The 12,662-nt window shown below is 41.2% G+C and overlaps 2 protein-coding genes across 2 annotated transcripts; both read right to left on the bottom strand.

Annotated features, from left to right (window-relative positions):
* Nucleotides 1–3,899: 3,899 nt before the first annotated feature.
* LOC102212106 (putative gustatory receptor clone PTE01) lies at nt 3,900–4,826 on the bottom strand. Its single transcript, XM_013914576.1, has one exon. The coding sequence runs from the start codon at nt 4,824–4,826 to the stop codon at nt 3,900–3,902; it is 927 nt and encodes a 308-aa protein (XP_013770030.1).
* A 6,557-nt stretch (nt 4,827–11,383) lies between these two features.
* On the bottom strand, nt 11,384–12,310 carry LOC102211827 (olfactory receptor 8-like). The gene has a single exon (XM_013914575.1). The coding sequence runs from the start codon at nt 12,308–12,310 to the stop codon at nt 11,384–11,386; it is 927 nt and encodes a 308-aa protein (XP_013770029.1).
* Nucleotides 12,311–12,662: the final 352 nt, after the last annotated feature.

The following is a 12,662-nucleotide window of genomic DNA, read 5'->3' as shown; positions in this document are numbered from 1 at the left end:
TACAGTTGTAGCCACAGCTGCCCTGGGGCAGACTGACAGAAGCGAGGCTGCCATATCGCGCCATCGGCCCCTCTGGCCAACACCAGTAGGCGGTAGGGTAAAGTGTCTTGCCCAAGGACACAACGACCAGGACAGACAGAGCTTGGGGATTGACCCGGTGACCGTGGCAGTAGCTGCCTCCGGAGTCCCACAGGCTAACCAAGCCCAGTAGGACTCCTTCTTCAGCTTGGTGGCTCCCCTCACCTCTGGTGTCCACCATTTGGTTCGGGGATTACCACCACAACAGGCACCTACTACTACTCAATGTCCCCAGTCTCCCTCGGAATGCTGTTGAAGCTCTGTTGGAGGTGTGAGTTGAAGATCTCGAGGTCCGAGGCCTCTGCTAGACGTTCCCAGCACACCCTCACTGTACCTTTAGGCGTGCCAGGTCTGTCCAACGTCCTCCCTTACCACCTGATTCAACTCACCACCAGGTGGTGATCAGTTGACAGCTCAGCCCCTCTCTTTACCCGAGTGTCCAAAACATATGGCCTCAGGTCTGGTGATACGATTACAAAATCGATCATCGACCTGTGACCTCGAGTGTCCTGGTGCCACGTGCACTTATGGATACTCTTATGTTCGAACATGATGTTCGTTATGGCCAAACTGTGGTTTGCACAGAAGTCCAATAGCAAAACACCGCCCGGGTTCAGATTCGGGATTGGGATTCTCCCAATCACGCCCTTCCAGGTCTCACTGTTGTTGCCCACATGAGCATTGAAGTCCCCCAGTAGGACAACAGAGTCCCCAGGAGGACCACCCTCCAGTGCCCCACCCAGCGACTCCAAGAAGGCTGGGTACTCTGAACTGCAGCTCGGTGCATAAGCACAGATGACGGTCAGGACCCGTTCCCTGACCTGAAGGTGAAGGGAACAAACCCTCTCATCCACTGGGAGAAACCCCAACATACCAGCAGCAAGCCGAGGGGATACCCAGATACCCACCCCAGCCCAACGCCTCTCACCAGGTGCAACTCCGGACTGAGACAGAGTCCAGCCCCTCTCCAGGAGACTGCTTCCAGAGCCCAGGCCATGCTTTGAGGTGAGCCCGACTATAACTAGCCGGTACCTCACAACCTCACGCACTAGCTCAGGCTCCTTCTCCACCAGAGAGGTGACATTCCATGTCCCAGTTGCCAGTCTTGGTAGCCTGGGATCGGTCCGCCAGGACCTCCGCTCCTGGCCGCCGCCCGGCTCACGTTGCACCCGACCCCTACGGTGCCTCCTGCGGGTGGTGGGCCTGCAGGAAGATGGGCCCATGTCCCTTTTTTGGGCTGTGCCTGGCCAGGCCCCATGGACTAAGTCCCGGCCACCAGACGCTCGCCCTCGGGAACCCTCCCCGGCCTGGTTCCAGGGCAGAGCCCTGGTAACCCTATCCCGGGCAGGGTGAACTGTTCCCTCAATGGTCTTTTCATAGGGGTCGATCCTCTTATGCTGTGGTTTAAAACCAGGCTATGAGTTTCACTTATCTGACATTCTAATGTAGTGCAGTGGTACTGCTGGCCCCTTTACTTGCAGTTGCTTTTATTCTGGTGTATTCACAGTCCCTTAACCCATGTGCTCTTGGAGTGCCTTATTACCATTTCTTGTCCAGGTCAGCCCGTGTCTTTATAGGACTAGTGGGTTAGAGGACTAGACTCACACATCCAGTCTTTCCTGGCTATCCTCCAGTCTTGCCCCTTTCACAGTGGTCACTAGGAAAATACCTGGGACTTTCGGCTAGGCATTACTGCCTGACGTATCATTAGTTTAGGTGTGATCCATCTATATTTAGAACACACCCTCCAGTCTGTCTTCTTAAAGATCAAAATCAGAGCTCCAATCTGCCAATCCAGAAGCACTACCCCAGATCTACATGGAATGCAGCAGAGGCGTGTCAACCAAGAAAGCCCAACAACATCCAGGACCTTAAGGAACTCAGGGGGGAATCTCATCAGGGGACTATACCAGATATTAATTAACTACCTCAGTGACCTAACCACTAGTGATAGGTGAGCTGCCACCCTCATCTTCAGACTCAGGTTCCGCAATGGAAGGTGTGGTAGTGGAATTATAGAGATCCTTGAAGTATTTCATCCAGCGCCTTGCGATATCCTCAACTAATGTCAACAGCACCTCAACTGCGAACTTCGTTATGGAAAAGTTGTGATTTGCAAAGAAGTCCAACAATAGGACACCACTAAAGTTTGGGTCAGGCAGGCCATTCCTCCTAATCACACCTCTCCAGTTTTACCTGTTGTTGCCAATGAGAGCTCTGAAGTCTCCAAGTAGGACAATTCATAATTCTCATGTGATATCAGAGCTACAGGGAATTGCTCACCAGGAGGGCAAAACAATACTCTCCCCTGCTGCCCTACAGCCATGCCTTGAAAATCTTTGAGTTTAATTTAGTCAAAATGCTAGACAATTACTGGACTATCAGATATAATAATCAGTGCAAAACCAAGGAACGGCAAAGAATGGCAGTCACTCATGTTTACAGTAAATATTTTATCAGAGGTAAGATTCTGTTTAGTTCACCGAGTTATGATAAGTGTTGCAATTCTGATGATGCTAAAGCTAGCCTAAATGTTGTCAACGTATATTTAGAATCAGAATCAGAATACTTTATTAATCCCTAAGGAAATTATGTAAGAAAGCTATTTAAGCGACAGTAACAGTAGCTCTAGGAAGACAGCAGAGCTCAAACAGCCATGTAGCTATGTTCAGGCATCACCGGCAATCAGACAGAAAATGACTCAAGTAAATGCCTCAGCCAATAACATTTGAATTCAGCACTAGTCAAATCAAATATAAAAGACTTCTTATTTACTATGTGGTAAGGGAGATTAATTACTTTCTTCCCGATTGAACCTGAACCTTTTCTCTGGTTACATTTCTGTCATTTAACTTTGAAGTATTGTTGCATCCTGGTGCCTTACATCTCTCTTCATTAAGTCTTCTCCCAGCTCCCGACACACACAGACCTGCACATGTGTATGGATCATCATTTTTATCCACACACTATTGCTTACCCAATTGTGTCAAATATGTAAGACCTTGAACTGACTCCTGATCCCTAACTGTTCTTCAAACCTGTTTGAGGGATCTAATCTTACTCACTTTCTCTCTCATTACATTCATTCGTCTTATTGAGGAGAAGACTCAAACTGTACAATGACACTCTTTAATAAAAGCTCACGATTATCTCATGTAAATTGGTATAAATGTATGTTAGGTGATATGAATGCTGATATATGCCACTATTCAGTGCTCCTAAAATGAATGGAGTTTCTCTTATGAACTCTAAACCTTGTTCTAATATGCCTTATTTAAATGATCTAGCCACCTTGATCATCACCTTTCACCTGCCTAATAACTTGATGATCACTAATCAAGTTTGTTGTAGCAGAGAAACACTTGGGAGAGAAACACAAATCCTTTTGATGACAGTGTAATGAACAAAAATCTGTTTTAGTGCCTGAGGGAAACGTCATGCTTTTGAGGGTTAGGTTGTTGAATGAGCCTGATGGTTTATTCTAAACTACTAAACTTATAACTTTTAACTAAATTATTGAAAAAAACCAACCATTTTATTCATACCAGTGTGTTTAATACATTGATTTGTGTGTCAGAATAATAACATTAGCCTTTCACTGAAAGCTGATTATCTCAGGAGAAAAGAGGAAATTACATGTTATAGGGTTACTTTAAAAAAAAAAAATACAAAATTCAATGACATCAGCATTTTAGAAATTAAAATATATGACTTACCAGATTTTATTTTCTTCATGTCTACAAACCATACGCCCGTTGCCTAATGTTTCTTCACCAGACAGCAGAGAGGCTTCAAGACTGTCTTTTGCTGAACAAAGACATTTACTTTCTCTTAAACAGAAACCTTTTACACGATTGCCTTATCTTTGGCAAATTAAATCCATACATAAAAGGGGTGAGCATTGGTTGACAAATGAGCATATACATAGGTAAAATGATATTGACTTCATCTGGTACCTGACTTATTAAAAGCCTGAAGTTAATAGAGTGAAAAATACAGCCAACAAACAGGTTGGACACAGAGACGATCTGAGGGGTGCATGTCGTCATGGCTTTCTGCTTGTTTTCTGTGGATGTTTTTCGACAGACTGTCAAAATTTTCACATAAGAGACTGAAATTAGACTGAATGGTATGAAAATACTCATTATGACAAAGAATATGATAGATATAGAGCTTTGGACTGAAACTGAGCATGAAAGTCTAATTATTAATTGGTGCTCACAATACACATTGTCAACAATATTTCCACAAAACTGCAAACTGAAGATGAAAGAAAATGAGAGTATAAAAATAAGAAATGAAAAAACCCACACAAGCAGAATGATCTTAAGCACTCTCTCTGTGTTCATAATGACATTATAACGTAATGGATGACAGATTGAAATATATCTGTCATAGGCCATGGCTGCTAAACTCCAAAACTCAGCAGGTGCACTTGTGTACAAACAACACATCTGCAGATAACACCACGGCAGGGTCACTTCATGACTGTCTGAATACATCTGTGAGAGCAAAAGAGGATACAGTGATGTGCTGGCATTTATTTCATTCACACATAAATTGCTGAGCAGTATATACATTGGCTCATGCAGCCTTCTGTCCACATGTATGACCACAATAAGAACTATGTTGGCCACACATATAGAGACATACCAAAACAATATTATGGTTAAATACAGGTATTTTAAATCCCCAACATTTCCATAAGCAGACAGCACAAATGACACAATCTCACTGGAGTTTTCCATTTTCTGCTTAATATGAGACAGTGAACAAAATCAATAATAATGTTATCAGTGGTTCTTTAAGATATAGATATGGGTATCAGATGCCCAAGAGAAGTCTATTATATTGTTTAAATGCTATTTTACAAATAATTGTTATGCCATTATGACACATTCATTCTCAACAGGTGTGACACCCGTGACAAAATGTTTACATAAGCAGTGAAATAATAAACAATAAACTGTTTTATATAAGGTTCAAGATTTGAGCTGAGAAATTAATTTGAACTGAAGAACAAATGACATTATAACACAACATTATAGTCATTACTCTCCCTCCCAGCTCAAAGAGACAAAAGCCTAACATTTATAGCAACGGCAAAGAGGAGAAGAAATGAAGTGGGTGGGTCAAGGTTGGAGGCAATGGCATACATTCCTTTGTTTTGTCTTTGTCTGTTTCTGACATTTGTTTTAAGTAAGCTGCTTTATAAAAATATAATATCAAAGCTTTTCAGAACTGTAGAGGAAGATAACTTTTGTGTTGTTTTTAAGGGAAAGTCTAATGTCCCTACATGTTTCTCTAAATGTTTGTTATGTGTTTCAAAATGGAATTTGAATCTACAGACATTTAGGTCTGGAGTAGTGAAATATCATACATAAATGAATTTCATGTTCATAGAAAAAATTAAAAGCAACATTTCTGAAGTTCGAACACAGTGCAAAATCTAAATAAAAAGAGAATACAATCATTTGCAAATCTCACAAACCCATATTTTACTCACAACATAGCCTTTTAGGAAAAACAATCATTTTTAATGTGATGGCCGCTATAAGTTGGGACAAGTCCATTTTTACCATCGTGTAGCATCCCTTTTTCTTTTAACAACAGTCTGTAAACATCTGGGCTGATGAGACTAACTGCTGGATTTTTGGGAGAGGAATGTTGTCCAATCCTTGTCTGATTTAAGATTGAAGCTGCTATACATCCCTGATCTTCCCCGATGATATGATGAAATGACATTTTTATTTTTCGGTTGCAGTTGCCCACAACCGAGATGACAGACCTTGCCGACCGTACATACAATACACAAACTTCACATTGGGGAGACAGGTCAGGCTAGGTAAGCTAGGGAAAAAAAATATTGAAATGTGTAACACAAAAGGATAATCCAGAAATGCAAAGATATCACCACACCATAACACAATAAAACACAGACAAGCAACATGCAAGAATATTCTAGTGTGTACAGCTGGATCTGGGATCGCTGCAAACTTCGATTGCACCTCCAGCTGATCCGCTGTCCACATCGGATGGGAAGTAAGCACGGGAGGAGGCGTTGGATTGGAGGGAGGGTGGGTTATAGTCAGAGCTGGACTGGGACAAAAAATCGGCCCGGGCATTTTGACTAGAGACCGGCGCACCAGGTATTATAGGAAAAACCATGAAGCCTTTGAATGAAAACAAAAACTGTTGTTACAGTGATGTACACTGTCTTGTTGGTATATATGTATCAATCTAATAAACTTAAACCTACACCATCCTCCCTGTTCTGGTATTCTAAACAGTATTTAGCCAAAACCCAAAGACTGCTTGGTCGAGTTAACCTCCTGAACTATCTACAACACATGGTGGAAACCTGAAATTAAGACAGAGAAGCCTATTCTCTGCACAGGTAAGAAAGAATAAAACTTAATTGACTTTTTGATGGCATTTTACACACAGTACTGGTACAGAATCTAGAAAATGTGGGTAAATACTGGCATCATATACTTAGCTACTTCTGAAGAAATTATGATAGGACCCTGAAAAAAATTACTATGTACAATAATGGATTTCTATACATTTTACATCAGATGAAAATGTTTGTTGTAAGAATCAGATAATTATTTATTAAAAGCGAGACATTTTAAATGAGAATAAGAAAGTATTTCTTTGTGCCCCCCTTTCCCTGGCCCCTGGCAAAACTTTGCTACAACCGCCCCTGCACTGTTACCAGCTGTCAGCTCGTAAAAAAAGGATCCTGGTGTTATTTGTCTCTCAGAAACAGTTCATATCTCCCCTTCAACTCATTCATGTCACCTAAAAGGTAAACCTGTTTGTCCATCACCTGTTCAGCTCTGATAATTCAGTAAGGACATCTCCTGGTTTCCTCTTCATGTTTCCCTCTCACCACATATCCAAACCGATATCATGACCAGCAGCTTTTACAGCTGTGGCTCCAGCAAACATGAGCTGATACTAGAAATTTATATAAAATAAATTTTAACAACAGCTGATCAAGCTTAAACGTGCTGCTGTTGTTAACGCGACATCCGCTGGTTTCTTCTTTCTGGCACAAAGTGGGCAATAAACAAACAAGAGAGAAAAGCCGATCAGCTGATCATTAATCAGTTTCATGATTGAAATAACAACAGAGGAGAGAGGGGGAGAGAATGAGAGAAGAAGAAACAGCTGTGCAGCATAAAGACACAGAATAAGTCCAGCTTTGTGTCTTTTTCATTGTAGCTGAAGTACGGGACAAACTGTGTTCCTTTTCAGCTCAACATGAAACACGTAATATTTTCTCTGGATACGAGACGATTTTTTACAGGAAGGTTGGCAACTCCAATAACTAACCTTATAGATAAAATAAAGTTCACTATCAGTAACATCATAGCACCCACTCAGCTGTATAGCAACTCCGTCGTGCTAGCTAGTACTCGGTACGAGTTATTGTAACTGACTGTAAAAAGTCAGCATAACAAAAATAAACTCCACCTAAACTTGGTTTATATCTGACCCAGATAGACTGCAGGTCATAAGTTCTCACCTGAAGTTCAGTTCCCCTGATACTCAGACCGGCGGCCACCTCGGGTCTCTCCTCCTTCTGCCTCACCTTTCCGTCATCTCGCCTCCAACACTTGCTAATGTTACTGAATCTGTGGAAGCTCCGCAATAGCCACCACCAAACAATTAAGTTATTTTTACACATCTCCCAGCTTCTGGCCAATCCACCACCTTTCAGTGTTTATACAGTTACGAAAAAAAGGAAAAAAAAAACATCGGCCCATAAAAACGAAAAATCACCATTGGCCCACTGGTCAAATGCCTGGTATGCCCAATGGCCAGTCCAGCTATGGTTATAGTGAGGGCGTATCACTATCAGTGTACATGTTTCTTGCGTGTGTGTGTGTGTGTGTGTATCCTGTGTTCAGCTGAGAGAAAGTGTCACCAGGCCCGGTTAAGCGAAGGTAAACAGTCTCCAGTGGACCCAGGCGGCCTTGAAGGAGGGACAAAGAGTTCTGACAGCAATCCTGTTATCATGGAAAAGTTTGTTGGTCCAGTCAGCTTCAACCTTGGCAGCTTGCGCCAGTGGGATAGCCACATGAGCGAAGATGGTGAATGTTTGTGTTTAGTGCGAACAACTGCATCCAATTTTTACAGTTGGCCTAATGTCCATCACTGGTGACCAATTCTCTCAATTCCCGTTGTTCTTTTCCAAGATGTTATCCATATTGCAGAGCCATGAGCTTCTCCAAGATCTTATCCATATTGCATTCAAAACACAGTCTGAGAACTCACAGCCCTGCCAATCGTCTATCATGTCGGCCATCCTTATGGGATTTTGAACAGCTGTAACCGCTACTTGTTCTTCGATAAGCCAGGTCCGAACCAGCTCCAATCAGCCAGAACTCTGTTACCGTGGTTCAGAATTGGTAGATATTATTCAATGTCTTCCATTGAAAGTGTTGCCAGATGCACGACACAACCGACCATTGAGTAGTCAGTAGACAGTCGGGCTCTCCCAAGCCCAGGAAGGTGTCAATTCTGTTACGGGACCAGTTGATCAAATCCATAATTCTTTAGGTTTTAGAGAACAAGACTGAGAAACTCTTTGAGGAGTTAGAGTTAGAGTTAGACGAGACTAGACAAAGACATTGAAGCAGAAGCAGGGAAGAGAAGGCAGGCAGAGGGTGAAAGATGCATCCGCCTGATAGCACTGCATGTTATCATGTTGTCACAATCTGCCATGGAAAAATCGTGAGGAGAGAAGAGGAGGACCCAAATTCAGATGACCTGACAAAGAATGAATGACAAAAGACCACATAAATACACACAAGGGTGAAAAGGGAAGTGGAAATACACACGGAACACAGCTAATACAAATGAACATGACACCGCAGGACTCACGGGCAAGACACAGGAGCAGGGATAAACAGGGAGACAAAAGGGGAGATGAGATGAAACACAAGAAGAACAACATGGAAACACAAAAGGGAGACTGAGCACAGAAACACTATGCCAGCAACTTGGTCTGTGACCCCACATTTTGAGTTTATTGTTATATTTGTGATTTCTTAGGTATATTGAAAGGATTTTAAGTTCTTGTAGTATTATCAGGTTGCCTTGAGTTTAGTTTAGGTTATTCTATGTCAGTGGTTAAACTTTTTTTTGCAAGGCCCCCCTTTGTTTTCTTTACACCTCAATCATTTAGTAAACAATTAAACAAATAAAAGTAAAATTCCTCGTCAAGTCGTCTTTCGGTTCAGGGCATGTTCATGTTTCTGGTTCATGTTTATACTTCATAGCTTCACTCATGTTCCTGCTCCACATCATCTTCATAGTTGTCATAGTCAATTGTAGTTTTCTCCAGTTTAGGTCTTAGTTTAGTTTTGCCCTTGTTACTTCTTGTCTTTATTTTGTTTCGTGTGTAACAAAAGGCCGAGCACCCTGACACCTGTAAGATAGAGGGGCTAAGCTAAGACAGTTTTAACCGAGAAAATGCTTGTTTTACTCCCTTCATGCAGCTCAAAGTTACTTGCTGTTCTGTACTCTAGGATGAAGAGAGGACCTGAACTGTCAGCTGATCACCACCTGGTAGTGATTAGGATAAAGTGACAGAGAGGATGCTGGAAAGACCTGGTGGACCTAAACATAGTGAGGTTGCGCTGGGAACACCTGGCAGAAGCACCAGCCTGTGACATCTTTGACTCCCACCTGCAGCAGAACTTCAACAGTTTTCCAAGGAAAGCTGAGGAAATTGACTCAGAGTGGACCATATTCTACACATGCAATGTTCAAGTAGCTGCACAAAATTGTGGCTGCAAGGTAGTTTCTGCCTGTAGTGGTGGTAATCTCCAAACCAGATAGTGTATACTGAATTGAGTCTGTTAGACTTCTGAGGCAGCAGAATGTTTCTGGCAAACCAAGCAGTGTCCAGTTCTAACAAAAGTTCTAAATCAAAAATGTAGGAGTGGAAGGAGTTTTGTGAGACCATGGAAGAAGACTTTTGGTCCAACTGGGCTCAATGTAATATTCCACACCTCCATTGTTGAGGCTGCAGCTTCCATCTGTGGCTGTAAGGTCGTTGCTGGTTGGTGTCTGTCGTGCTATAAATAGCTCATGCTATTGTGTCAGCTCGACACAATCTCACATTTCCTAATAAAAATGGCAAAGGAAGGAATTACCTTCATTATCCCCTACCAGTATAAATTCACAGAACAGGTAACACCTTAAATGAAGCATATATGACAAGACATATTTTTTGACACACTTTTCTTTTGGGGAAAATGCTATTGTCCAGTTCAGTACTTTCTGTGTGAGAGCCACTCGTAAAATTTGGAGATTAAAAAAGGAAGTGCTTGCTGAACAGTCGGCCCACTGTTTGTTTGCTGTCTGCAGGTTGGTCAAATCCTGTCCGGACAGTCAGAATTGAGTGACACAGTGGAGCGATTTGCCCTCATAGAGTGTGTCACTATCTTAGTATCTTAAATTAAAGTAAGTGGCACCCGACCAGCACTATGCTCTGTCTGAGTAGAGGACTGTTTTCTTCTCCTGAGTGAACTTAAATTTTACAAAAATTGCTCCCAGTAGGCCCTGCGTCTTATTCCATGGCCTCCCACACCTGAGTTTTTGCTTTAGCTGATATTATAACTGCACTATGCTTGTCCTACCTGAACTAATCTAAACATATACTGAAATTTAGTGCCCACTATCTCATTCAGGGATTACCATTATTACGGGCAGCAAGCACTTTGGAACTACAGTCACCTGTAGCTGCGGCATTATTGTAGGTGTGGAACTGGCACTAGGCAAAGAAAACCAATTCTTTGCTTTTCTTGTTACAATAATAATAATAGTAATAATAATAACTGGGGTTTGTTTGTTTGTGTGTTTATGCATGAGTTAGTCTGCATTTGTGATTGTAGGCCTGTGTTCTATGTGGAACTTCATGAAAAGGGGTTGGATATTCCATCTCTGTTGTTCGGCCATTGGAGTAACATTGCATCCAGTGACAAGATCTTGTGTGCATTTGCTGTACGTTGGTATAAGTTCATGAGCATGATCTTTCTGCATATATATGTACTTTATTTTAAATAACTTCATAAAAAGGCACAGTTTTAGAGTATTTAATACATTGTTTTGTTTAGTATACAGGGAATATTACATGCCGAAAAGTAGCTTTTGCAAAATTATTTTAAAATAAAGAATTGCATTGGTGTGAATTCAAATATGTCTTTGACCCATAATATGAATGCTGAATGTTATTCTCCTACAGAGCAAAGATGCTCTAAAAGAGCCTCATTTTGAACAAAGATATTTATTTTCTCTCAAACAGAAACCTTTGATATGATTGCCTTATCTTTGGTAAATTAAATCCATACATAAATGGGGTGAGCATTGGTTGAAAAATGAGGACATACATAGGCAAAATTATATGAACTTCATCTGGTACCTGAGAAACTACAGACCTGAAGTCAATAAAGTAAAATATGTACCCGACAAACAGGTTTGACACAGAGATGATCTGAGGGGTGCAAGTAGTCACAGCTTTCTGCTTGTTTTCTTTCGATGTTTTTCGACAAACTCCCAAAATCTTCATGTAAGAGACTAAAATGAGACTGAAGGGTATGAAAACACTCAGAATTGCGAAGGATATATCAGAAATAAAGCTTTGGATTGAAACTGGACATGAAAGTCTAATTATTAATTGGTGGTCACAATACACGCTGTGAATAATATTTCCACAAAACTTCAAACTGAAGATGAATGAAAATGAGAAAATAAAACTAAGAAATGAATACACCCACACAAGCAGAATCATCAAAAACACTCTCTCTGTGTTCATAATGATATTATAGCGTAATGGATGACAGATTGAGATATATCTGTCATAGGCCATGGCTGCTAAACTGCAAAGCTCAGCAGGTGCACTTGTGTACAAACAACACATCTGCAGAAAACACCACGGCACAGTCACCTCGTGGCTGTCTGAAAACATCTGTGAGAGCAAAAGAGGATACAGTGATGTGCTGGCATTTATTTCATTCACACATAAGTTGCTGAGCAGTATATACATTGGCTCATGCAGTCTTCTGTCCACACGTATGACCACAATAAGGACTGTGTTGGCCACACATATAGAGAGGTACCAGACGAGTATTATGATGAAATAAAGGTATTTCAACTCTCCAATATTTCCATAAGCAGACAGCACAAATGAAACAATCTCACTTGAGTTTCCCATTTTCTCTATAATATGTTACAGTGGATAAGATAGATCAGTAATAATGATATATTATATTCATTAGAAAGAAATACCAGACATCAATATAGCTGAGCAACGTTTCTATGATACCATTCAAATGCTGTTTTACCTGATTATGTCATGTTCCTTCTCAGCAGCTGTTGCACCTGTTGTACAATGTCCACATTAGCAATCAAAAACAAACAGCAAGTAGTTTTATACTTTAAACGATTTAAGATTCAATTACACAGATTCTTACATATTAAGAACTCATAACAATAAACTCAGCTGCTTCCCTCCAGGTTGAACAAGACAAAAATAAGCTTCTACTAATATTTATAGCTGCAACACA

This window comes from Pundamilia nyererei, unplaced genomic scaffold (genome assembly GCF_000239375.1).
Source record: "Pundamilia nyererei isolate P.nyererei 1_Seehausen unplaced genomic scaffold, PunNye1.0 scaffold00206, whole genome shotgun sequence".
Lineage (NCBI taxonomy): Eukaryota > Metazoa > Chordata > Actinopteri > Cichliformes > Cichlidae > Pundamilia > Pundamilia nyererei.
Note: the sequence above shows the minus strand (reverse complement) of the source record. Positions and strands in the feature narration are given on the sequence as shown.

What these genes read in the sequence shown, in the direction of transcription:
- LOC102211827 (XM_013914575.1), bottom strand. Translation starts at nt 12,310, where the DNA reads ATGGGAAACTCAAGTGAGATTGTTTCATTTGTGCTGTCTGCTTATGGA.
- LOC102212106 (XM_013914576.1), bottom strand. Translation starts at nt 4,826, where the DNA reads ATGGAAAACTCCAGTGAGATTGTGTCATTTGTGCTGTCTGCTTATGGA.